Source organism: Piliocolobus tephrosceles, chromosome 9 (assembly GCF_002776525.5).
Source record: "Piliocolobus tephrosceles isolate RC106 chromosome 9, ASM277652v3, whole genome shotgun sequence".
Taxonomy (NCBI): Eukaryota; Metazoa; Chordata; class Mammalia; order Primates; family Cercopithecidae; genus Piliocolobus; species Piliocolobus tephrosceles.
The window spans coordinates 125344784-125372236 of record NC_045442.1 but is presented as its reverse complement, the minus strand read 5'-3'; the positions used below and the strand labels follow the sequence as shown (position 1 = coordinate 125372236).

The 27453-nt window shown below is 40.7% G+C and overlaps 1 protein-coding gene across 1 annotated transcript in view; it reads left to right on the top strand.

Moving 5' to 3' along the window:
* Nucleotides 1-27142, top strand: part of RBM17 (RNA binding motif protein 17) — a 28046-nt gene extending 904 nt beyond the window's left edge. Inside the window, exons 2-12 of the mRNA XM_023230541.3 lie at nucleotides 7130-7270; nucleotides 11050-11166; nucleotides 14684-14850; nucleotides 15873-15970; nucleotides 18419-18475; nucleotides 20016-20157; nucleotides 22208-22359; nucleotides 23785-23858; nucleotides 24334-24432; nucleotides 25552-25624; nucleotides 25771-27142. Of these exons, the coding sequence (XP_023086309.1) occupies nucleotides 7148-7270; nucleotides 11050-11166; nucleotides 14684-14850; nucleotides 15873-15970; nucleotides 18419-18475; nucleotides 20016-20157; nucleotides 22208-22359; nucleotides 23785-23858; nucleotides 24334-24432; nucleotides 25552-25624; nucleotides 25771-25874 (1206 nt within the window). The 5' untranslated portion in view covers nucleotides 7130-7147 and the 3' untranslated portion in view covers nucleotides 25875-27142. The remainder of the gene's footprint in view (nucleotides 1-7129; nucleotides 7271-11049; nucleotides 11167-14683; nucleotides 14851-15872; nucleotides 15971-18418; nucleotides 18476-20015; nucleotides 20158-22207; nucleotides 22360-23784; nucleotides 23859-24333; nucleotides 24433-25551; nucleotides 25625-25770) is intronic.
* Nucleotides 27143-27453: the final 311 nt, after the last annotated feature.

Below are 27453 nucleotides of genomic sequence, written 5' to 3'. Positions count from 1 at the left end.
ATCTGAGAGACGCAAGTAGGGTCTGAAAGGACCTCTCTTGGGAGAGGAGGTGATGCTTATGTTGAGTCTCGAAGGTACTTTGTTAGATGTGAGAGGTGGGAAAAAAGGCTCCCGGCGGTAAGTGCGAAAGTAGCAGAAGTGAAGCCCGGTAGTGCGTCCTGGAAACTGCAGGTAAGGCAGAGAGAAAGGTTTGAGGAGCGGGTGATGCTGTGTTTCGAGGAGTAGTCACGTCAGAACATGGAGGTTTCTTGAGAAGCAGTGAAGGAGCGCCATTGAGGGTCCTTATTTTGCTAGAGCCAGGCATATGGATGGGAAATAGGATATTCTAGATAAGGGCAAGATTCGCATATACTCAAGATGAGCACTGGCTCCCCGCAGCAGATGGAGTTTTTAAAAGGATGGAACTCAGTTTCCACATTTTTAGTTGATAAAGGCTGCGGATATTTTGATCGTAATGACGGCTTTTAGGGAATATGGGGTAACAGTTCAGTGAGCTAAACGAGAGGGCTTTTAGTTAGTTAAGCAAGGTGCTGCATGCAGTCCAGTTTCTAACAGCAGGTTGTGCGATTGTGGAACTCTGCGGAACCAAAGACAGCGTTTCTGGAGGCTCTTGAGAGGATTGTTGTACATTCCCAAATGCAACTTTATTTAAAGTGGATTTCTTTTTACCTGGTTTGCTTTAAATTACCTTCCCATTCTCCCCTGCATATGAATTTTTCAGACCTCCCCCCAGCAGGGAACAGATGATCCCAGGCTAGTCATCTCTCAAACCTTTCGTAATAGTCAATAGTGAAGGAAGTTCTGTTTATTCGCCTAAATTACAGGTGACTCTACTCGACTCTTTGCATTTTGGTAACAGCAGAGTGAGATTGAACGGAAAGATTAAATTGACAAGGGTGTCAGATGGAGGTATGGGAAAAAAAATTTTTTTTAGTTCTTTAGAAAGTCATGGTAGATGTTATACTTGAAGTAGATGCTTTTTTAGCTCTATTTTTTGCGGACACCAAAGTGCACCATCCCTTCCGTTTCCCCTCCTGTTCATTTTTGTGTATATTTGCCATGTTTTTTTTTTTCTCCTGAGACAGAGTCTCACTCTGTGGTCCAGGCTGGAGTGCAGCTGTGCAAGTTGGCTCGCTGCAACCTCCGCTTCCTGGGCTCAAATGGTTCTCCTGCCTCAGTCTCCTGAGTGGGATTACAGGCGCTTGCCACCATGCCCGGCCAATTTTTGTATTTTCAGTAGAGACGGGGTTTCACCATGTTGGCCAGACTGGTCTGGAACTCCTGATCTCAGGTGGTCCTCCTGCCTCGGCCTCCCAGAGTGCTAGGATTACAGGCGTGAGCCACTGGGCCCAGTCTTGCCATATTCTTTAGGCTTCAAAGAGGCATGCTTTGTTTTATGATGCATGAATAGCTATTTAGTGATAGAAATATTTCTTCCTAACAAGCCTGCCTCTTTAGGTGCTCGGAACTCAGACCTCGACTCTTTATTGGTTGTGTGGTGGTGGTAGTTTTTCTCTCCTTAATTGTGGTTTACAGTTTAAATTTTATGCTACTTATAAGTTATGTGCTTAAAAAGCAGATCTGCAGATCTCACTGTTTCATAATAATGTGATTTAAATAGGTGCATTAACATTTTTCATCCTTTCACTAACACATTTAAAAAATATTAATAGAGCCACTTACAGTGTTCCAGCATGGTGCTAAGCTAGCGATACAAAGCTGAAGATAGAAAACACCCCTGCCCTTAGGGGGCTTACACTGCAGGAAGAAACAGGTGTGTGAAACAGTAGGCAGCACAGCTTGCCAAGGTTGCTGTGATCTGAGTATGCTTGAGGAAACCAATTGGAGGGAGTTGGTTTTATGTGGGGGCAATAGTCACTAAAGGCTTCTGAGATGCACTTCAAAGATAAGTAGGTGGGGTGCTTCTGAGAAGACTCTTCCATGTTCTTTTCCCTGCCAGTTGCACATGTTTTAAAAAAAATACTTTCCAGCTTGGGTGGAATCTTGAAAACTCACCATTCTTCCTTCTGGCAGAACCATGTTTGTTATGTTTCTTGAGAGAAAATGTAGCATATATGAAACGTGGGTTGCTCAAAGCGTAGTGTTGCCACAAAAAGGAAGGAAATAGCAAATATTTTAAAATTATAAAACCCAGCAATTTGTATTTACTTTTGATCCTGGCTTCTTGTGGTATATCCAATTGTTAGAAAGTACAGCTTTTTGTTACCTGGCAGCAGACCTAATGAAATAAATGTGTTATGTTGTCTAAGTAATATGTCAACGTTAATTAGAGTAAGTTTGGGTCTTGGCAGTCTTATTAATGCACTTACTACATTTCAGTAGTTGCGGTGGGGAGAATTAACTATTGTATATTCATAAATGCTTAATACAGCTAAAATAAGGAATACACACTTTTTAAGGAATAGATTAACTAAAACTGTAAATAAAATTACGTAACAGGAGGAAAGCAAGGAAATAATGAGAACAGGATTCCAGGGAAATTACATGAATGGGTTGGGGGAGCAGTGTGGTTGAGTGTGGTTTCTGAGTCTAACTCCTGTCTTGTTTTGGGCGGTGAAATCACAGGTGCTTGCAGCATTATAATAATTAAACAAAAGAAGGTAATACGTATGTGGATGGATGAGAGTGTGTTGTTGCTATGATTAATCCCATTCTGTGAACTTAAAGTTCAGTGAAAATGAGAAAAACAAAGAAAGCACTTTTGCATTTGCTGTGAGGCAGAGATTTGATTTTATAAGCTCAGTGTTAAGAAAACTAGCAGATGCTGGTGAGATGACATCAGTTTCTAATATTTAAAGCGTTTTGCAGGTTTCAGAAGAGAAATGAGGACCTTTAAATGAACATGAGATTTGCTGCCTAATGGTTTCTGAAACTTTTGCACAATGCAGCAAATCAACTGGAATTGTCAGTCAGCCATCTTAAATGGCGTGGAATCAGAGGAGGTGTGTGGTCTCATAAAACCTCATTAATTCACTTTTGAATTTTTTGCTTAATATTGAATCTGTTGATGGAAGAACTGTTGGCAGCTGAGATCTAGTACACTGCTTGATTTTTAACCTCAAAGTTTAGAGAGCTCTTTCCGTCAGAGTTGACTCTTCTGGGGAGGGTGAGGAGTGTTGCCTCCCTCCCTGGGGTTTACCTCCTTCCCTTATTCCCCAGTGCTTCCTCTTTGCCTGTTTCTTTAAAAAAAATTTTTTCTGTGTGGTGAAACATACATCCAATTACCATTTTAACACATTTTTATATTTTATCTTTTATTTTATTTTATTTTTTTGAGACAGAGTCTCGCCCTGTCTTCCAGGCTGGAGTGCAGTGGTGCGATCTCGGCTCACTGCAACCTCTGCCTCCCGGGTTCAAGCGATTCTCCTATCTCAGCCTCCCAAGTAGCTGGGACAGGACTACAGGCATGCACCACCACACCCGGCTAGTTTTGTATTTTTAATAGAGATGAGGTTTCACCATGTTAGCCAGGCTGGTCTCAAACTCCTGACCTCAAGTGATCCGCCTGCCTTGGCCTCCCAAAGTGCTGGGATTACAGGCGTGAGCCACCACACCCAGCCCATTATTAGTATTTTAATAAAGCTTATTAAATGCCTGCTCTATGACGGAAATTGTAGATGCAAAAATAAATAAATGAGCCTTTCCCCTCGAAGTTTAGTGGGCATTTGGTTAACCCATTTCTGGTGACACCAGCGTATTCATAAACACTTTTGGTAAAGTTCTCAAGTTATAAAGAGAAATGGATTGAGTATCCCTTACCCAAAATGCTTGGACCAGAAGTGTTTCAAATTTCGAGTATTTTTAGATTTTCAGAATGCCTACATATACATAGTGAGATATCTTGGGGATGGGACCCATGTCTAAACCCAAAATTCATTTATGCCTCATATATACTTTCTACAGATAGCCTGAATATGCAATATATGTAATACTTTTAATAATTTTGTGCATGCAAAAAGATTTCACTGCGTTTTTGACTGTGACCCATCACATGAAGTCAAGTGTAGATTTTTTTTTTTTTTGAGATGGAGTCTCACTCTGTCACCCAGGCTAGAGTGCAGTAGCGCGATCTTGGCTCACCACAAGCTCCACCTTCCGGGTTCACGCCATTCTCCCGCCTCAGCCTCCCCAGTAGCTGGGCCTACAGGCGCCCGCCACCATGCCCGGTTAATTTAGTTTTTGTATTTTTAGTAGAGACCGGGTTTCACTGTCTTAGCCAGGATGGTCTCCATCTCCAGACCTTATGATCTGCCCGCCTCGGCCTCCCAAAGTGCTGGGATTACAGGTACGAGACACCACACCCGGCCTGGTGTGGAATTTTCTACTTTGGGGTCATGTTGTTGCTCAGATTCGAAGGATTTCACATTTTCATATTGGAGATAGTCTGTATTGAGAAAAGCGAATATCTAAAGTAGAGTTTAGTTTGAGTTGCAAACAAATTTTGATTTATCTGTTTTGTGATTTTTCAGAAAGTCACATTGTTTATTTCTCAGAATGTATTAGTATTCCCCCTCCATTTTAAGAATAAAGAAGGAACAGAAGAACCCGTAGTTCAGTAGGCTTGATTTGGTGACCAGTTGGATGAAGAGGACTCAAAAGATTAAGTTAGATGAAAGGTGCATGGTCATTTCTGAAGAAGTGTTTTTGGGAGCCACAATGCTAAGCTGGACACTCAGCATTGTTTTTCTTTATTGTTGCTGTTTGAGTATTTTTGGATTAAAATTTAAGGATATGTATGTAGATGAGAACAATGAGTTTTGAGTTCTGGGTAAGCTGGAAGAAAAGTGTACAAAAACCTCAAAAGCTATTTGGCGTGGTGTTCTTCCTTCTGGCCAGTGATTGTTGGCCAGAAATTTCTAATTGAGAGGGCTTTGCAAATGGAGTATAAACTGCAGTTTGGCCTCATTTCCTATTTAGCTGTGGATTGGATATTGATCTTAGTCTGAGGATAGAGCCGTGAACAAAACAAACTGGATCTAGGTTTTCTTGGAGTTCAGAGTTCTTAAACTAGGCTCTGAAGTGGACATCAGGAGATTCCCTCTAAGACCTTGAGGACATGGTTATATTTCAGCCATATTTGTTAAAGAATGGGGTTCATTATTTTTTCCTGATTTAGCCTCAGTGCTTCAGGCCTATGTCACGAGACGTCATCCCCAAGTTCCTGAGAAAGTGCAGTTTGGCAATGAAGATGTCAGGAGGAGAGCCTGTCTGCATCCCAGCATACCTTCATTCTTTTTTTTGGTGGGGGGTGGGGGGAGGTGGCGGAGTCTCCATCTGTCGCCCAGGCTGGAGTGCAGTGGTGTGATCTTGGCTTACTGCAACATCTGCCTCCCAGATTCAGGCGATTGTCGTGCTTCAGCCTCCCGAGTAGCTGGGATTACAGTCGTCCACCACCATGCCCAGCTAATTTTTGTATTTTTAATAGAGACGGTTTCACCATGTTGGCCAGGCTGATCTGGAACTCCTGACCTCAAGTGATCCGCCCTCCTATGCCTGCCAAAGTGCTGGGATTACAGGTGTGAGCCACCGCAGCTGCCATCCCTTCATTCTTACGTGATTCGTTTGAGCAGTCAGCCATCGATACCCCTGGACAGTCTGCTTTCCCTGCTTCTGTACGGCCTTGGGGGGCCTTTCATTTAAAAATCAAAATGGAGAGGTTTTAATTAATCGGAGGGTTCACGTATGAAGGAAAAAGGAGAGGTTTTAATTAATCGGAGGGTTCATCTATGAAGGAATGGAAGAAACTGAAAAGTGGTACCAGTTTTCCGGGTGCTGACTTCAGCCAGGGAGTTCCTGTACTTAAGACCAGGGCAGTAGTTCTGAGGGAACAGAAGTTGGTGTGCACTCCGTCCCTCACTCCAAACAGTGTGGTACCAACATCAGCTAAGGTGTTGGTGTGGCAGGGTCTTAGAATCCTGGTAATGGAGGAGCTGAGAAGTAAGAGTACCTTCAAGAGAAATGCTTGCCGAGTCAGACCTAAGGAGGAGATGTGTTAAATATTTTCCTTGTCTTCTGAGCCACAGAGCACAAGCAAATTAGGCTTTTCGATAACACTGTTTCCATGGGAAAATGCTTTATGGGCCCCCTGGGAACTGACAGACTTTGGGAATTTGTCCATAAATTGGGAATTACTGTGCTAAGCATTTGCTTGCAACTTGTGGGTTTCTGTTTAAATTATGTTCTCTTTCTGTCTGTGAGATTGATTTCTTATTTGAAGAAGTAAGCATGTTGGTGGGTTTCAGAATGTTGAGTTTTTTTTTAAAGTGGCAGTTGGGGTTCACTGGTGAGGGCTCTGGAGTTGGCCTGGCTGGGTTGGAAGGGGCTTCCACTGTGGCCTTGGGCAGATTGATTCCCTAAACCCCAGCATCCATGTCTGTACAGTGCTGGGCTTTCATGGGACCTGCTGCCGATGCTGCATTGCATGTCATGCTTTGTGCCTGCTGACTCGATTTTTGTTTTCACGTATTCCTCTGTTCTGCACGGAAGCTGTATGTTGCTTGTTCACATGCATATTGTTGATTGTCTTTGTAATCGCTATCATTAAAGATGACAAGTTTCCACTTGGTGGGATATGAGGAAGTCATAATATTTAAGATATAACCAGCCCCCCCCTTGATAATCGTAATTGACAAAATCACATCTAAGAGGTCATTTCTGTCACTTTTTTCCCTAGGAGTATATTTAAATTTTTTCTTTATGAAAGGGTAGCTAATTGTGCTAAATCAACCTGGTAATTTGTGTTTTGTAAGGCTTCTACTTTTTGGCACTGACATGAATAGAATTTTTTTAAAATTGGATATATGTAACTAATAATGTCCCAATTCTTACCTCATTATGTGCCCTAGCATTGAAGGATTTCACTCATGGATCACCTGACTGCATGGTCTTATAGATGGAAAAATGAATTCTAGAGGCTTATTTTAAAAATAATACATGGCGTAGCTTCATGTATCAGGAAGAACCCTACATTAATAGTACCAGGAGCCTTGGCCTCTGTTGCTGAAAGGTCCTGGACCTTTTACCTCTAAAATTTCATGATATTTATTTTAACATGAAAAGCCTTTATTGAATTGTGCATTCTTTAATCCCAACCCCTTTTGCCTTTCAGCATTAAACTGAAGAAAAGATGTCCCTGTACGATGACCTAGGAGTGGAGACCAGTGACTCAAAAACAGAAGGCTGGTCCAAAAACTTCAAACTTCTGCAGTCTCAGCTTCAGGTGAAGAAAGCAGCTCTCACTCAGGCAAAGGTAAAAACAAGCCCAGAGCAGGAGAGCAGAGGCCTCCAGAGTGGGTTCCTCATTAGGATGACAAGGAATTTGGTTTCAGCTTGCTCTTCTGCCTTTGTATTGGGTAAATGGTGTTAAACATTTGTAGGGGGAGAGGAATGAGGAGTTTAAGGCCGCTTTGCTGCTCCTGGCTCCTGGGAATAGGAACATTTCATGGGACAGGAATGAAGAAAAACAGTACTCTGCGGGGTTGGGCGCCGTGGCTCACGCCTGTAATCCCAGCACTTTGGGAGGCCAAGGCAGGCAGATCATGAGGTCAGGAGATGGGAGACCGTCCTGGCTGACACGGTGAAACCCCGTCTCTACAAAAAGTACAAAAAATTAGCTGGGCATGGTGGGTGGGTGCCTGCAGTCAGCTGCTCGGGAGGCTGAGGCAGGAGAATGGCCTGAACCCGGGAGGCAGAGATTGTGCCACTGCAGTCCAGCCTGAGTGACACAGCAAGCCTCCGTCTCAAAAAAAAAAAAAAAAAAAAAAAAAACCGGTACTCTGAACCAGCAGTGACACTGGTTTTCAAACTTAAGTAGTGGAGGTCTAAGATTGAGTGAGAACTTGTTTAAGGTGCTGATTTTGTAGCCATACTCCTAATATTCTGGTAAACTCGAGTTTAAACTGGAGCCCCAGGAGTGGGCATTTTTAAGTAGCATTCCTACTGGTTTGTTGGAGGTAGTTTGGAAGCAGCACTTTGGGAAGAAGCTCCACAGAATACCTAAGCTGCTGGGTGTGACTTATTGAGGGCTGGGGTTGGTTGTGAAGGCGTCAGGCATACGTACTCTGGATGCTAATTGCTTTTGTTTCTGTTGTGTACATGTTGGGTATTGGCAATGTCCTTGAAATAACTCAACATGTAAAATATTAAAAACATAGTTGTCGACTGGATATTTGCCATTAAAATGTAGGCATGAGAATGGTATGATTTGTTTACTATTTTAGAGGTCTTTATGCTCTAGAGTTTGCATTCGCAATGGAGGCTATATCCCCCCAAACAGCGAATATTGGTCTTTTGGGGGGTGAAAAAATCTTGCTCATATTGTGCACAGTGTTAAAATTTCATGTGTGGGAGAAAATGTATTAAAAGGCTCCTTGTTGGGGAGGCAATAATTAAACTTGAGAAAAAGTACTTTAGAGATACATGCTGAAATATTTACTGATAAGATGATGTCATTTTTGGGATTTACTTCGAACCAATTCAGTACCGGGCAGGGGAGGGAGGGAAGAACAGAACTACCCATGAGTTGGTAATCGTTGAAACTGGATAGCAGAGACTTAAGAATTTATAATCTCTTTAATTTCAGGTTTGAAAATTTCCATAATACACAGGGTTTTTTTTTTTAAAGTTCTACTCATTTTTCTTTTCCCTTTACCACATCAATAGATACTTACATGGAAGTGCTTACATTTGATTGTTCAGTATTATAGAAGTTTTTTTGTCTTTTTTAAATTCATCATTACCAAATTTAGATTTTTTGGATGCCAATATTTTTTGTTTTTTTAAAACAAGTTTTCATTCCAAATGTAAGGAAGGTTAGCAAAACCTCGTTTTTCTCTTTAATTTTTTTAAAAAGTAAATGTTTAAAATCTTTGTAGATTTCGTGTAACTTTTGCTTTGCAGGAAAGATGTGGATGTGAGCCACCGTGCCCCGCCTCATATAGATTTTTAAAACTTGAGGTAGCTTGTGAAGTTATTTCTACTCACTTTCTAAAACTTTTGAGATTACTATGTACAGTTAGTTTTGTGAGGTTTTTTTTTAAGGGCAATGAAAATTGCATTCTCTTAGGCTGTTTAGTTACTCAGAATACTAGATTGGCCTAGCCAAACCTGTAAAAATATTTATTTGGTAGAGAAAATTTGAAGCTGTGGTTTCATTTGTATCTCCATTTGAAAAAATACAGAGTTGTTTCTTGGTGTCCACAGGGGATTGGTTCGAGGATCCCCCCACTGGATACCAAAATCCAAGAGTGCCCAAGTCCCTTATATAAAATGGTATGGAGTTTGCACATAACCAGCACATATCTTCCCATATTTTAAATAATCTCTTGATTGCTTGCAATGCCTAACACAATGTAAATGCTGTGTAAAAAGTTGTTATACCGTATTGGTTTTTTTGTTTGTATTTTTTGTTGTATTGTTTTATGTTCTTAATATTTTCAGCCTGGGGTTAGATATGTGGAACCTGTAGATACAGAGGGCCAACTCTATGTTGAATAGAAAATAATAATAGAAAATACGTGATTCTGACTGAGCACAGTGGCTCGCACCTGTAATCCCAGCGCTTTGGGAGGCCAAGGCGGATGGATCACCTGAGGTCAGGAGTTTGAGACCAGCCTGACCAACATGGTGAAACCCTGTCTCTAATAAAAATACAAATATTAGCCCAGTGTGGTGTCGTGCGCCTGTATTCCCAGCTACTCTGGAGGCTGAGACAAGAGAATTGCTTCACCCTGGGAGGCGGAGGTTGCAGTGAGCCTAGATCGAACCACTGTACTCCAGCCTGGCAACAGAGCAAGACTCCATCTCAAAAAAAAAAGAAAGAAAGAAAGAAAGAAAATATGTGATTCTAATAAATCTCCCTTCCGTTCTTTAAACTTTCATATTTACTTTGTGAGTTGTTAATTGGATTAAATTTTGTTTGCTTAAATTTATAAGGATTGTTATATTCAGGAGAGATGAAGGCTTATTTTGTGCCTTTTATAGTGGTAATGAAAATTTGTAACACTTTGACTTGCAAAAGAGAAAAATTAAACCTTTCTAATCAAAAGATCTAATGGTTACCACCATACCCATGTGATCAACCTTAGCATTGTTGATAGACAGCCTGACTCAGTGTGCCTGCTGTGTGATGCAGGAAGGGGCACACTGCCTCACCTGGGAAGTGTTCTTGCCTAAAAGCTTTACCCTGAATTCTTTAACCTTTAACCTCTAGGTTTCGGGAATTATAAGGAATACAGGAACAAGCTAAACTAAATAGCCAGGTAGTTATTAGACAGATCTAGAACAAACAGCATTTTACAAGATAGTGTCAGAGGAAAAAAAGGAAGAGGAGATGAAGATGATGGTGATGATGATGATGGAGAAGAGGTACTGTTCTCAACCAAGACACTTAAAAAACAAAAGCATTTCAGGAACTTTGGTAGGATCCTGGTTGAACAAAATCAGCTGTTTAAAGGACATTTTGGGGATATCTTGGAGAATCTGAACTGGATGGGAAATGACACGGGAAGTAGTGATTTTTTTAGGGGTGGTGACCTCACATAGGAGAATGTCCACCGTTTCAGGAGATTAGGGTGAAGTGTCGTGATGTCTCCAACTTTCTTTCAAATGATGTAGCAAAAAATACAGGTGTAAGGCCAAGAAAGTATGGTAGAACATTAACTATAATTGAATGTGTAGGAATGATTGTTTTCTTTTAAAAACTTTTTTTTGTAGATTCATAATAAAGGAGGTAGGAAGGACTCTGTATCCTAGTAGGAGGGAACAAAATCCTCATCCCCAAGTATCTTTTGAAAGTGACCCGGTTTACTGTAAACCTTTCACAGAAATGGAGAAAATCTCGTGTTGTTTTGAAAAGCTGAAAGGAAAATAACATATGATTATAGTAATAGATTAAAAGGCTGTTGTTTTAAGATTATAGTTTTCTCATATCTCAAAGGTTTGTTGCAGGGACCAGAAAGAATTTGTTGCAAACAGTGTGAATTTTAATTTGAAACTTCTGTATGTTTTCCTCGTTTTTGATGATTTTAGAGCCAAAGGACGAAACAAAGTACAGTCCTCGCCCCAGTCATTGACCTGAAGCGAGGTGGCTCCTCAGATGACCGGCAAATTGTGGACACTCCGCCACATGTAGCAGCTGGGCTGAAGGTAAGGCCGCACCTGCCTGTGACCTTGATACATTTTCCTGTTTTCCATGTGGCTTATTTTGCATATATGTTACTCTTAACAGATGGTCTCCTTAGTAGGCCTTTGAAACCAAGTCAATATTATTTTCCACTTAATTTTTACTTTTGTTTTGCCAATTTTAAAATTTATCTATTTGAAATAAAATAATTTGTTGTAGAAAAATCAGAAACTAGAGATAGGCAGAAAGAAGAACAAATTACCTTCAGTCATACACTCCAGAAGTGAAGAACTTATATTTTTCCATTCTGTGCCTGCTCCACCTTCTGCTAACTTGCTTTTCTTACTTGTTACGTTGTGACTCTGTGTCAAAAAATACAGGACTGTATGATCACGTTAATGGCTTCACTCTATTCTCTTGTGTAGATGAACTGTAATTCCTTTAATGCTGGATATATGGGTTTCTATTTTTTGCTATCATAACAATGTTAGTACTTACTGATGTATTGTGGATTAAAACAGAGAAAGGAATTTTAAAACCCACTTCCACCCTAACCTTTATGATTCCAGTGATTTTACATATGCTCGAAAACAAACGTGGTCAAGTCTATAAACTGGGTTACTGAGGATGAAGAAGATCTGGAAAAGGATAACTCAAAATCATAGTTAAAACTAGATAAAATGAGGTAAAATGAGTGAATAAACTAGTTAAAATTATACCCACTATTTAAGTGTACGTTTATCTTTCCACAGATGGCATTCAGATAATGACTGTGGTCATTTAAACAACACTGTGAATCGCACAAAACCGCTTGATGGAAAATGACCAAAAGATTAATAATAGTGCTATCAAGACAGTTTCTTAGCAAGGCGTGCTCGTCCTTCCCACCACCTATGGGAAGGGCTGCATCAGGCTGGGGCAGCCCCAAAGGCACACCCCTGCCGGCTTCGTTTCGCGTCACTGTTCTGGGTTGGGCTCCGCCTGCGGCCTGTCCTGCTTGTGTTCTGGGCCAGGCTGTGGCTGCAGCTTACCCTTGAGTTATCCGTTTCTGAGGGGAGCGGGTATTGCTCCTGAGGGCTGGTAGTTCTTCAGGAGGGAAGGCACCCCTTGGTGGAGGTGTTGTTTTGCTGATTCCTAGTCATTGAGCATTTTCCCCCATAAATTTGATACCTAGTTTTTTCCTACTACATCTAATTTAAAAACTGGTTCATCATTTCTTCTCTAATTGTGTATTGGTTCTAGTACCTATATTAGTCTCCTATTTAATGAGTAAGCCTTTTTCCTCCTTGTTACATAGTTTTCACGATCAATTTTTAATTTTATTCTCATTAAGCAAATGCATCATAATTTACACAAGTATTCCCTAACTGTAAAACCACCTAGATTTGCTTTTACGTTGCCTTTATAAATACCACTCTAATTAACATCTTTTTGGGATTTTTATTTTTGAGACAGGGTTTTGCTCTGTCACCACACTGGAGAGCAGTGGCAGTCTTGGCTCACTGCAACCTCCTCCTCCCGGGCTCAAGCGATCCTTCCACCTCAGTCTACTGAGTTGCTAGGACCACAGGCATATGCCATCACGCTTGACTAATTTTCTGTAGAGACAAGGTTTCACCATGTTGTCCAGGCTGGTTTTGAACTCCCGAGCTCAAACGATCCACCTGCCTTGGCCTCCCAAAGTGCTGAGATTATACAGGCATGAGCCTCTGCACCCAGCCCACTAATGAACATCTTTACAGAGATGTTTCTGTGTAATTAGGGTTATTTTCTTGGATTTCCTGAGGTAGCATTAATATAGCCGTTTTTATGGCCGGTCTGTTCTGGCACCAGTTTACTCCCAGCAGTGCACAGTATCACCTCAGGCATATGAGGGTGAATTTTACCCCATCCTCCCTCCTCAGCATTGAGGGTATTAACATTTTAATTTTTTTTAATTGAACAAATCACTTTATTCATTGCAGCATTTAGAAAAGGATGATTGATTTCATTGTTAAGCGTAGTAGGGTTTATACGTAGAAGTTTTTTTCTTTGAAATTTTGAAGTGTCAGAGAATGAACCTTAATATTGACAGTTTGTTCTCTTAGACACGTTGTGATAATTGTGTTAGATAAATTGAGTGGCTGATTGTCAGTTTCTCTCTAAATAATAACTGAAAAGAAATCTTCATGTGCTTTTGTATTTTTTAAATGTCTTTTATAAAATGAATACAAATGCATAACTAACCTTTAGGAGCCCTACATTAAATATCTTTTCCAGTGGTAGGGCCTGGGAGGTGATTATAGTTATTTTCCTAATTGCTCTTATTCATTGGATCATAGCATTTCCTGATATTTCGTCATAAGGAAATGATGAAGTGTTTTCTTCATAGTGCAAAATGTCAGACTCAACCACGAAACAAAGAAACTGTTAGATTTAGGTGTGTTAATATGGCATGTAAGCTGTCTTGTTCTTATCGGTTCTGTGTTCAAGCAGGAAACATGTTTACAAACGACCTTCTTGCCTTTGATACAGTTGGACAGTGTACTTCCTGTAAGAGGTACAGACTGGGCGCTCAAGGACATGAATCCTTGTCGTTTTGGATGTGTGTTTAAATAAAAGGGGACACTAATCCTAACCTGTGCTTGTTTGAGGTGTCTTTGAAAACGAGAAAAGGCATCTTATTGTTACAGCTAATAATGAACAATTATGCTAAGAAAACTAACAGGAGAAAGTGTGGGAAGGTTTAGTAAAATTGGGTCAGGGCTTCCAGCACCACGTGTAGACCGAGGCCAGCCTAGGGTAAAGTTCTGTGTCTACTCAGGTATTTCCTAGTATACTGGCTGTGCTCTGCCTCTCTTGTTTTGCTAATTTCTTTGTCGTGGCTTCTTCTTTTCTTTCAAAGAGTAGACTAGGTTTCTGAATGTATAGATGAGAAAGCACAAACTGTTATCTAAACCCGATTTTAGTGAACCTTAAAAAAAAATATGATGCTGGAAGGGAAATTACATCTCCATGTGTCAAACTCAGTGCCTGAAATGCAGCCTGCCTGGGAAGGGACATGTGTTCAGAGGATTAAAAAGACTGAGAAGATGGTTTCTAAGATCTCCATATATTGTTATCTCCATGTAATCAGAATCTGAAGTTATTCTATTAAAATGATGACTGCAAGAATGATTGTGGTGTTCATGGTTGGTTTATTTTTTAAGTTGTCATAGAGATCTGTAAAAAAAAAGTATTCAGTGCTTTACTATAAATATTCAAATTTTTTACTCAACTAACATTTTAGCTGGTGGTGGCTTATTAAGGAATTCCAGGAAAAATGCCAGAGTATTATAGAGATAGTACTAATCTAAGAGGTGGAATTTTGTGTCCTGTGTCTGCTGCCACCTGATGAGGCGTGTGGCCTTGTCTGGTATTTGTTTTCTTTGTCTGTGAAACAAAGGAGGGGGCTAGATGATGTTCAAGGCCCTTTAAACTCCCATATGCTTTGACCTTAATTTTGTGAGTAAACCGGTAAGATATACAGATGATTTTTACTGCTGTTTTTACCTTTCTCAGGATCCTGTTCCCAGTGGGTTTTCTGCAGGGGAAGTTCTGATTCCCTTAGCTGACGAATATGACCCTATGTTTCCTAATGATTATGAGAAAGTAGTGAAGCGCCAAAGAGAGGAACGACAGAGACAGCGGGAGCTGGAAAGACAAAAGGAAATAGAAGAAAGGGAAAAGTAAGGCTTCCTTCGGATTTGGGAATGTTTTACAGTTGAAATGTTCATTAAAATGTTAATGAGTGGACTTAGCTGCTGTCTGTAAGGCTGAAGTTAATTTTCATGGGTGATCTGATCAGTCACTACAAGGAATCAAACTGTTTTATGATTTGTACCTGTTACATCTCAGAATGTAGACTTCACCTATAGACTGAAGATCTAAAGTGTATATTTTGAGGGAGTTGTTAGAAAAATAACTTATAAACCTGATGTTGACAATTTTTTTTCTGTGCTGGTACGCTGCTATGGGTTGACTATCCCTAATTCAAAAATCCGACATTTGAAACCCTCCAAAATCTTTGGAATGCCAACATGCCACTCAAAGGAAATGTGCATTGGGGGATTTTGGCTTAGAGATGCTGAACCGGTAATTGTAATGCAAATATTCCAAAATTCAAAACACTTCTGGTCCCAGGCATTTGGAATAAGGGTTTCTCAACTTGTAAAATCACAGCTATTTAAAGTACTTAAAATACTCTTCTTAACTTTACTGTTTTTGAGCCAGGTGGAATTTTTTAAAATTCATATGCAGCTTTTATTTATGTTTTTGCAAAGTACGAGTAGTAGAATGTATTTGTAGTTCTTCTTTTTAAAAATATTTAGTATTAATTGTCAAATAGTTAACATGTATTAAATATTAATGTACTGTCCCATTTTTTGAATCATTTCATGAGTGAAAGTGTTATAGACTGTTGAAATGATTAAACTATTACTATGTTGATAGGCTTTAACATTGGAAAAGGTCAATGTCAAGGAATCTTTTTTTTCTTGCTGGTTACTCTCATGTAGTTATTGGTTCAGTTTATCTCTTGAATTTTTCTCCCTTTTCATACTTTATCTACTTTAATCTTTTACCAGTTATGCTTCCTACCCCCGCAACTTAATAGTTGATTGTGAAAGTATTTGGTTATCTTCTGGCCAAGAGGAAGTCATCCCAGGTTCAGGTCTCTAAATTGGTTCATTTATTTCCTTTATTATCACAGAAGGCGCAAAGACAGACATGAAGCAAGTGGGTTTGCAAGGAGACCAGATCCAGATTCTGATGAAGATGAAGATTATGAGCGAGAGAGGAGGAAAAGAAGTAAGGCATGAACAAATATGACTTAAATATATTTAAATAGTGGAAGTACAATTCCACTATGTGCTTTTTCTTTTCAGTTTGATAAATAGTTCATTTGACATTGATTTGGGTAATTTTCTTTCTGTAATCCCAGCAATACACATTTGCGTAAGTTTTAATTTATATTGGGCTTTCATATATATTTTGCTTGGAGCTTCACAACCACTTTCTAACATTGATTTATTGGATACTTTGGGACTAGCTTAAAATCTATTCCTATACTGTCTTTACCTGCTGCACAGTCCAGTTGGCCTATGCTGAATCCACTCTGTTGTTTCCCTTAGGGGAGAAGCATAGTTAACATTGAGTGTGTCTGTGTTAGGCATTGTGACACATTTCATCTCCAGTATCTTAGTTAATCCTCAGATGTTGGTTTTTGTTAACTTGTTTTGGAATTCAGTATACAGGTTGAATATTTGTAGGTCTCGTTTTTCCAGCTTATAAATTGCCCTTTTTAATAAGGAGGCATGCTTTCCATATTAAGGACATTGTTTTGTTTTGTTTTTTTCTTAAATACCAGCGGGAACTAGATAGCTTTGAATGAGAAGACTTTGTTTGACCACGTAGCTCATGAGGGAAGTAGTGGCATGCCCATTATATGTATAGTTGTTGACAGATTGATGTTCTTATTTTAATGTGATTAGTAGCAGATTTCCAGTAATCACCCTGAATTTTTTTAACGGAACTTATTAGAGCTAATCTGCTTTTCAGAATCAGTAATCACTCTCGGTCCTAGTGACGAGGTTAGTAAAATGATCATAGGAAGTATTTCAAAAGAAATATAAGGTTTTACTGAGGTTCATATTTCTCCTTGAGGATTTTATATCGTCCAGTCCTGTTGATCAAAATGCATGGACACTGGCTTTAGAATAATTTCTAGAATAATTATTTAGAATAGTTTATTTATTTATTTTTGAATTGGAGTCACTCTGTCGCTCAGGCAGGAGTGCGGTGGTGCAGTCTCGGCTCACCACAACCTCCAACCTCCTGGGTTCTAGCAGTTCTCCTGCCTCAGCCTCCAGGGTAGCTGGCATTACAGGTGTGCGCCACCACATCCATCTAATTTTTACATTTTTTGTAGAGACGGGGTTTCACCCTGTTTGTCAGGCGGGTCTCAAACTCCTGACCTCAAGTGATCCACCCACCTCAGCCTCCCAAAGTTCTGGGATTACAGGTATGAGCCACCGCACCCGGCCTCTTTTTTTTTTTTTTTTTTTTTTGAGACCCTCTCGCTCTGTTGCCCAGGCTGGAGTGCAGTGGTGCTATCTCAGCTCACTGCAACCTCCCTCTCCCAGTTTCAAGTGATTCTTCTGCCTCAGCCTCCCAAGTAGCTGGAATTACAGGTGTGCACCACCATGCCCAGTTGATTTTTGCATTTTTAGTAGAGATGGGGTTTCACCATGTTGACCAGGCTGGTCTCAAACTCCTAGCCTCAAGTGATTTGCCTGCCTCAGCCTCCCAAAGTGCTGGGATTACAGGAGTGAACCACTGTGTCCAGCCAGAATAATTTCTTTTGTCAAATGTTTTGTGCTGATGCAGCATGACTTTGTAATCAGTTTTTTAAATTTTACATTTTATGTTATTTCATTGTTGATTAAGTTATACTACATATGTATTATATAATATTATGTATATATAATCCATATATGTTAGGACTTATACCTAATGCAAAATTCCTGTGGTCTCCACTGATGTTCTCCTTCCAGTTGTCGGATAGCAGATAGAAAAGATCTGTCTTACCTCTTTTGGTTTGTTTGTGTTCACCATTCATTGTCCAGGAAATACACCAGGAATAGTGACAACACGCAGCAGTTTCTTCAGGAGCCAGAAGGACCCACACTTTCAAATGTGTGTTTAATTCCAGTGGTTTGCACCCTGGAAAAGGAGCGTGCTGTGTGGTGGGGGGGATTTGGCAACGCAGGGAGCTGGGTTACTCCCTTTCTGTTGATTCACTCCCCTCTGATCATTCTCTTATCTGTAAACCGGATGCGGATGCAGTAATATCTACTTCAGAGGTCTGTGAAGCCCGAACAAGGCCATGTGTATAAAGGGCCTGATAGATATTGCTCTCAGTAGATAGTTACATTACTCTCTTTTTAAGTAACTGCTGGTTCTCTTGGTTGTATTGTTTTGCCTTAAAGTTATCATTTGCAAACTATATTGTGGGGCTCTTGAGTTCCTTTTATGAAGGAACAATTTTGCGTATCTGAGGGAGTGTTGCCGCTTTTCTACATTTTAAATCCTAGCATCAAAGGTTTGTTTATATGTAGCAGGAGGTCATCAGAAGTAGCAGGTCCTCCTTTTTTAGTTTTTTCTTAGTGGGGTGGGTGATAGATATATGGTGTGTCATAGTCCTTGGGAGTCTGGCACCAGAAACCTCCTTTAATGCTTGAATTTGTGGTTTTGCAGGTATGGGCGGTGCTGCCATTGCCCCACCCACTTCTCTGGTAGAGAAAGACAAAGAGTGTAAGTAGATCTGTGTCTTCCTCTTTTATTCTGATACAGGTCTTTAACCCAATCACGAGGGATCTCAGCTTGGGCCTCAGGTTTCCTAAGTGTAGAGGGAAAAGCCCTGCAAGCCTGCCTGGCTCTGTCACCTGAGGCTGCACCTGGATCTCAGAATACAGCGCCCTCCTGCAGAGACCTTTCTATGCCAGGCTCTGAGGCTTGGATTTCATGCAGTGGAATCCATCTCTTTTTTATGCAATGCACTTTGTTTTCGTTAACATTTCTTACTTGTTAGATTCATTTGGACTTAAAACAGCAGATCATTACAGTTTTTTAACTCAAGAGGTTTAGAGGCTGTTATAGTCATGACCCTCCACAAGGTGGCAATGCCTTCCTTGATGAGATTTTTTTCTTCCCTTTCCATTTCAGTGCAGGTGGGTTTGCATGTCATTTTATTGCCAAAACACCCTCATCCACTGTTCCTTCTCGCAGTAGAATTTGGGGATTGGGATTGGACACTTGAATATCATCTAGGTCATTTTCCCATTCTCTGGATTAGACCATACCTAAACTATCCCAAGCAGATATTCTCATTTATAGTCCTTTTTAAAACTTGTTGGATTTTATTTATCTTTTAAAGAAGAGAATTTCTTTTCTTTTTTTTTTTTTTTTTTTGAGACGGAGTCTTGCTGTGTCTCCTGGGCTGGAGTGCAGTGGCCGGATCTCAGCTCACTGCAAGCTCCGCCTCCCGGGTTCACGCCATTCTCCTGCCTCAGCCTCCGGAGTAGCTGGGACTACAGGCGCCCACCACCTCGCCCGGCTAGTTTTTTGTATTTTTAGTAGAGACGGGGTTTCACCGTGTTAGCCAGGATGGTCTCGATCTCCTGACCTCATGATCCGCCCGTCTCGGCCTCCCAAAGTGCTGGGATTACAGGCTTGAGCCACCGCGCCCGGCCTAAAGAAGAGAATTTCTAAGATGTTATGAAATGCCTGTTACATGAAAACAACGGACAAACAATAAACCCCAATTGAAACCAGTCTTTGGGAGTGGGGCTCAAGGCGTCTGGATGGTCTTCAAGCTTCCTGCTGACTTTCATGTAACTAGAGTTGAAGCTACCGCTCCAGTGCATGGCCCCTAACCTCGGAGACCTTTGTGGGCCGTGAGGCTGATGAGATAGGTCGGGGTCTAGACAGGTGCACACAAGGTGCTGCAGGAGTCAAGTGATGGCCTGATTGTATCTCCTTGGAACATACAGAAGCTCTTTCCAGCAAGAATATTCATTCAATGAGATTTTAAAGGGTAAATAACATTTCAGTAAAGTATGAAAAGGACGTTTGAGGAGATAGAAATAGCAGAAGCAAAGCTGGAATCAGGAAAGTAGTGTCCTTCCTCTGTGGTTTTAAAAAAAGTCATATAAAGGCTGTAAAATTGATTTGGTGTTTTTCTCCTTGTGGTAAACCAAAAAGTAGGTTAAATTTGATAAATAATTGATACAAGTGAGGTTTCAGAGGGTTTTCTATAGTATTTTGGTGAGACTACTTTATGTTTCTCCAATAGTACCCCGAGATTTTCCTTATGAAGAGGACTCAAGACCTCGATCACAGTCTTCCAAAGCTGCCATTCCTCCCCCAGTGTACGAGGAACAAGACAGACCGAGATCTCCAACTGGGCCTAGCAACTCCTTCCTTGCTAACATGGGGTAATGATTTAATGTTCTTATCTAAGGACTTGAGAGACAATGTGAAGCATTGATAGCCCTTTCAACAGTTGCAGCTTGTTTGAAACTGAGAACATTCAGGCTGTGGGGAGACTCTTGGTGTGTGCAGGTCACACGGTGCCTGCCTCAATCATGTGGAGCATGTTCCAGTGTAATGATGGGGCTTGTTCAAAACAGCAACCTTCCGGTAGAAGTTTTGACTCATTTTGATGTTGAACATTATTTTTCTAGACAGGGACAGAACCTGATAACTGTTTACATTTGCCTTCATGACATTTGCAAATAAAATAGCTCATATGAATCAGAGCTGACTTACTATCTCCAAAGGGCTGGTGATACTTTTTTTCCTGATAAAGTGGGCCATTTGCTTTAAGGTCATGGTTCTCAGGTTCATTCTAACTACAAGTAGACATTTGTTTGCCAGCATATAAAAGTTGACTGTAAGGTTGACGCTCAGGTGGGCCTTGGGGATTTTTTTAAACTGTACTGGGCTTGGCAAACATTTTGGTTAAGAGGATATTCTGTGTTGTTGATTTTGATCCTGTGAAACGGCTGTCCCATGAAGTGGCATCACACGAAGGCTTTGTTCTGTGCTGTGTTGCATCTGCTGGCTGCTGCTTGTAGCAGAAATGCAGCTGGTGAGACAGCGAGTGGGGTTGAAACTCACCAGTCTTTCAAGTGCTCAGTGACCATATATGCAAGTGGTGACCATGTTGGATGGTGCAGACATAGGACATGGCTGTGGCTGGGGAAGGTTTGTGTGCTGGAGGGTTGGACAGACATGAAGCTGGTTATGTTTTGTTTTCCCTGTTTATGACAGAAGTTGACTTTTTACTGAATTTGCTTTTAACCAGGAATTACATCTAACTTGTGCTTAGGAAAGATGCAGGGTGGTACCATTCAGCAGTTTTTGGTGTTTTTAGCCCTAGAATAGCTTGTTCAAATGAACATGTTAAGGGAATTAAATACAAGAAGTAATGTAAGTGCAGTTCCAGTTGAAGCAGGGTTTTGTGGCTTAAGCCCTAAGCAGCAGTGGTCATGGGGTGGGGGTGCCCTTCAGCCCCATGCCGCACCTCAGAGCACAGTGTGAGAGCCATTTGGTTATTACAGAAAGCAGTGGACTGAGAGTTGTGGGGTCCAGTTTCAGCTCTACCATTAACAGCTGTACAGATAATTTATTTGTTTTTTGAGATGGAGGCTCACCCTGTTGCTCAGGCTGGAGTGCAGTGGTGCGATCTCAGCTTACTGCAGCCTCTGCCTCCCAAGTTCAAGCAATTCTCTGCCTCAGCCTGCCAAGTAGCTAGGACTACAGGTGCACACCACCATGCCCGGCTAATGTTTACATTTTTAATAGAGGTGAGGTTTCACCGTGTTGGCCAGGCTGGTCTTGAACTCCTGACCTCAGGTGATCCACCCGCCTCGGCCTCCCAGTGCTGGGATTACAAGCATGAGCAACTGCACCTGCCCTGTACAAATAATTTCTAATGTGGCGTCTTGCTTTACTTCTAAGTCCACCCCTTAAGCTAGTCAACTAATCTTAGCCTCCGTTTATTTCTCATTTGTTAAATAGGTGATCTCTAAGGGTTCTTTCATTTACATAGTCTGTCATTAGAAACTCTCCTGTGCCATTAAGGAAATGGGATCATCTTCATTACATGAAACTTCATACTTACTTTCTGATAGCCACTTTTTAATAAACTGTGGTCACAAGCTATGTGGCAGTGCAGGTGTGGAGCACACAAAAGGTCTTGTGTTTCCTAGCAGGGCACTGAGGAGACTCCGCCAGAGAAACTGGCATTACTCCTCCAAGACAACAGAATATTCTGGACTTTAGTCATAGCTTTTTCTATTTCTTTCATGCTGCACATCCCCATAGCTTCCATCAGATAGCCCACTCCTAGTTAATGAGTGACTTTGTTGAAACCCCTGTGGAGCATGCACTCTCTCCAGAAGGAGGTGGTTTGATGTAAAAATGCAACCTGTCTCCAGTTGACGATGTCAAGGCTAAGAGTCCTTTCACTTCTCCTGCCAGGGGCACGGTGGCGCACAAGATCATGCAGAAGTACGGCTTCCGAGAGGGCCAGGGTCTGGGGAAGCACGAGCAGGGGCTGAGCACCGCCTTGTCAGTGGAGAAGACCAGCAAGCGTGGCGGCAAGATCATCGTGGGTGACGCCACAGAGAAAGGTATGTCCCCAGGGAAGCGTGTGGCTAGAGGGAAAGGACTGGCCCCGTCCGTATCAGACGTGGCCAGTCTTGATCCTGATATGCCAGCAGGGGGACAATGATGAGTGTGGCCAGAGGGAGAGGGCTGGCCCCGCCATCACTAGAACACAGGCCGTCCTGATCATATGATGCACTGCCACTTCTGTTTTGTGAAACCGGGAATCCTGAGGCTCATCTTTATTTTTTCAGAACAGAGGTAGAGAGATGAAGGCTCGTGGAGGAAAAGATGGTGAGAGACTTGGGCAGAAAATGAATAGTCCTCAGGAAGAGATCTTGGTTATGTGTTTAGAGCATGAAGGACAGAGCCATATAGGGTGGCAGTGAATATACCTGCCATCTCCATCTCAGAGGTCTTCTCTACTTTTCCCTCTTGCCCTTTCAGTATAGATGTGGTTTCTGATTCTCTTACAGGTTGTTTATTTTGCGAGATCTAATGTTATTTTGCAGTCTCTTGGTAAATGATGCCTAGTTGGTGTTTTATTTTCATTTAATTTTTTTTTTTTTTTTTTTTTGGAGGGGGTGTTTTGCTCTGTCGCCCAGGCTAGAGTGCAGTGGCCGGATCTCAGCTCACCGCAACCTCTGCCTCCTGGGTTCACGCCATTCTCCTGCCTCAGCCTCCCGAGTGGCTGGGACCACAGGCGCCCACCACCTCGCCCGGCTAATTTTTTGTATTTTTAGTAGAGACGGGGTTTCACCGTGTTAGCCAGGAGGGTCTCGATCTCCTGACCTCGTGATCCGCCCGTCTCGGCCTCCCAAAGTGCTGGGATTACAGGCTTGAGCCACCGCGCCCGGCCTCATTTAATTTTTACAGTCTGTTCTGTATTGAGGGAATTCAGGAAAGAAACAAACATATATTAGCATTTTAATCAGGGAAATTAAGTTTGAGTCAGCCTAGCTGAACTTCCTTTGCTAAAGAAGAAGAAAACTTTTCTGGCAGCCCTGTTCATGCACAGCTTAGGATGTATCACGAGCCTGACAGGTGAGTGCCAGAAACCAACAGTCGTCCCGAGTTGTGAGGTTATCTGAAGTAAGGCAGCCAGTGGCTGGATTAGTAACTGCATATTCCCCTGGGCCCGTGACCTTGAACGTTTGCTACAAGTCAACTCACCTATAGGAATTATCACTCACATGCCCTGTCAGCCCTTGGGGAAGTGAGATGAGCAAAAATTGCAGGTAATGGTGGAGGCTGAGAACATCCAGATGCTATTGTAAAAACATGCCAAAGCAAAGCAGAGGCTTTCGTTGCAGATAAGGCTGTGTTTTTGCTTAAAGACCAATTGTGTAGTTGCCTAGGACATAAATGGTGGGGATCGCTATTGAAATTAAATTAATTATTATAAGTAGGACTCAGTTCTGTAACACATCTAATGATATGTTTTGATACAGATGCATCCAAGAAGTCAGATTCAAATCCACTGACTGAAATACTTAAGTGTCCTACTAAAGTGGTCCTACTAAGGGTAAGAAGCTGAGGAAAGCAAGCTGTCGGCCTGCCTAGATTTGTGTGTGTCACCCCAACCTACCCTGCTCCCCCTAAAAGTTAAAAGTGAAAATGATCCTTTTGCAAATAATACTTTGGGCAGATCCCACGTAAGGCTGATTTTAGATTTTTCACTAATGTGTAAGTCTCTGCTAAGTACAGTGTTTAAGACTGCAGTGAGTAATTACTTTCAATATTTGAAATTGCAAGAGCTTCAGCTAGTTTATACATTTTGGTGCTTACATAGGTGCTTTTGTAACTCTTTACAGGCTTAATGTATGTTTTAGTGTTTTAAGAAATACTAACTTTTGGGTACTTTGGGGATGAAATTTTTCATTGTGTCATTTGGGATTGAGAACATTTACCATCACTAAAGTAAGTCATATTTATATACCCCTACTAGGTGTTTGTAAGTTATACTTGGTACTTGAATTTATTTATTTTTGTGTTTAAAGAACATGGTTGGTGCCGGAGAGGTGGATGAAGACTTGGAAGTTGAAACCAAGGAAGAATGTGAAAAATATGGCAAAGTTGGAAAATGTGTGATATTTGAAGTAAGAGCGTTTTCTTTTGATGTTTATAACACAAGTTATTGGCAGATTACAAAACATTTTCTATCAACAGGACAGGGTATGCTATAAGTAACATATTCTTACTGCAGAAGGTGACAAGCATTGGTTATTTGTGCTTCTCTTGCTCAGTTATTACAGTTTTAAACATAAAGACAAGAATGACTTGGAGTTTTATTTGGTGAAGAAGCAGGAATGTTTCATGATTGAGAATCAGTATGGTGACTAAAGACCTTGATTGTAGTGTGCTCAGTAGTTTAGTTCCTTAGACGTGCCTTTGGTTTCAGTCATTTGGTGAGTATTTAGTGCCTCTCACATGCACTGCACTGCACTGTACGGAGAGCACTTGGATTACAGGAAGCATGCTCTGTACTCTCAGTGGTGTGTTCAGTTGAAGAAACACAAAAGAAACACAAAAATAACTAAAGGATATTCAGTTACTAAACTGGGTAGTATTGACTAAGTTCAGGAGTCGAGAAAGGAATTAGATCAGTGAAAAAATAGAGACTGCCTTGTGAGCAATAGCAGATGTGGACTACGCTTTGAAATGAAGAGGTGAGATTTGCAGAGAAGGGTATCCTGATTGGGATAATGGCTCCTAGGAGACAGTGAGGATCAGGACTACCAAAATGGAATGGATGGGCCCATTGGAGATTAGCAGAAGTGCTTAGGTAGGTGGAATGGACCACATTACAGTGGGCTAGGAAAGCTAGACAGAGCTAGTCAAAATGAGACCTGATGTGAAAGGCCACTAGAGCACCAACCTTTTTAATCTTAAAACTCTGCTTACTCTGTTTCTTTATCCTATTGCTGTTTGTTGACCACATAATTATTTGTTTACGTCATCTGCTGGCACAAGGCCTTTATGAGGTCAGAAACTGCTTAGCCCTGTGTTCCTGGCACCTAACAATGCCTGTCATAAAAACAGGCATTCAGTACATTTTTGATGATGAACAAATTATACTTATTTCCTTGGTATTTGACAGCTAGTTGACTGTATATGATGATAATTAGAATATTCACTCTGAGAAATCATTTAAAAGAGAAAACTGATTCGGTGCAATCTCAAATCCCTTTACTCATCACGCTCTCATTTTCTTCCAGATTCCTGGTGCCCCTGATGATGAAGCAGTACGGATATTTTTAGAATTCGAGAGAGTTGAATCAGCAATTAAAGGTTAGTTGTACAGCTAAATATTAGAGAATTAAAAAGTTGAATTTACAGCCTTAGTCTTTACAAGTAAAGTTACTGTTTCATTAAAGTTAAACCTTTTTAATGTCTTGTAGGATACCTATATTAACTGTCTTGTGTTTGCCTTTCAGCGGTTGTTGACTTGAATGGGAGGTATTTTGGTGGACGGGTGGTAAAAGCATGTTTCTACAATTTGGACAAATTCAGGGTCTTGGATTTGGCAGAACAAGTTTGATTTTGAGAACTAGAGCACGCGTCATCTCCGGTGATCCTTAAATGAACTGCAGTCTGAGAAAAGAAGGAAAAAGGTCACAGCCTCCATGGCTGTTGCATACCAAGACTCTTGGAAGGACTTCTAAGATATATGTTGATTGATCCCTTTTTTATTTTGTGGTTTTTTAATATAGTATAAAAATCCTTTTAAAAAAACAACAATCTGTGTGCCTCTCTGGTTGTTTCTCTTTTTTATTATTACTCCTGAGTTGATGACATTTTTTGTTAGATTTCATGGTAATTCTCAAGTGCTTCAATGATGCAGCATTTCTTGCACTAAAAAAAAAAAAAAAAATAGAAAGTTTTGGGACACGGGGTGATATTAAATTATTCTTTGTTTTTCTTTTTCTTTTAATAAAGCCTGCAAGTTACTGTATGTAGTTTCATAAATTCTGTAATAAAGTATCATCTTGGCAGTGTGCCAAAGGTGAAAATGATGCTTTCTCTAACAGAGAAATTCTTAGTGACTCCAGTCGTAGAAAAACGTCTTTACAACCTGAATAAGATTGAAGAATTGTGAACATACCATGCCTATTGGATGAATCATTTGCCGTTAAGCTAAGTCAGACTGTAGGGTTTGTGATGGATTTATGGAATATGTGGGTATAGAAATCATGAATCTAGCATTTGTTTTCAGAGATTCAAGCATAGTCTTTAGGGTAGATCAGAAATGACAAATGAATTCAAAACCTAGCAGGTGCATTGTAAATGTGTGCCCAATTATGTTTTGGAAATGGCAGTTCCTTGGGGTCATATTTCTACTGGCAAAATTTGCAATAGTATTGTATGTAATTTTAAAACGTATAAAATTATCCACATTGGCCACATAAACTGTACTGCCAATTAATAGAATTCTGGAATTGTGAGAAATTGTATCATTGAAGTTCAGTAGGATGTGTGGCTTAAAAATTTTTCAGGACCACAAAAAAGAAAACAAAAATATTTGGTACTGAGGTTCATTGCCAGGGCAGGAGGTATTTCCAGAAAATACTCATGCCTGTGTTCTGTTCCTTGCTTTCCCAAATACTGCATGTGACTCTCCTCAGTGGCAGCTGAAAGACTCGAGCCCGTGCTGTCTCCTTTGGTTATTATGACACGAAAGTGTATCAAGAACTCAGCATTTCTCTGCATCCATGGACTTGGTTTGGAGACATAGGAATATTCTGACCCTTTTTAAAAAAGGATTTTCTCATGTTTTTATTTAACATAAATAAAAGAATAACATTTTATCTTTTGTGGTATTATTTTATTGAATAAAATTGAGTTTTATGATAAAAGTGCACCTGTTCTGTAAAGTCAGTTGGGGTTAAAGAATGTGAGGTAAATTACATAATTGAACATTGTAGAGGACAGAAAGAATCAAAAGCAGCCCTGAAACTAGTTATCTATGGAATTAGGCATACCATTCCTCAAGTGGACACCATGTTTGAGCTTACAAGTACCCGAGTGTGCCATGCTGAACGTAACAAGGACTAGTTTGATTTCAGAAACGAATGGTTCCAACCCACCTTTCATGCTTGCATTTATTGTTATGCTTTGTA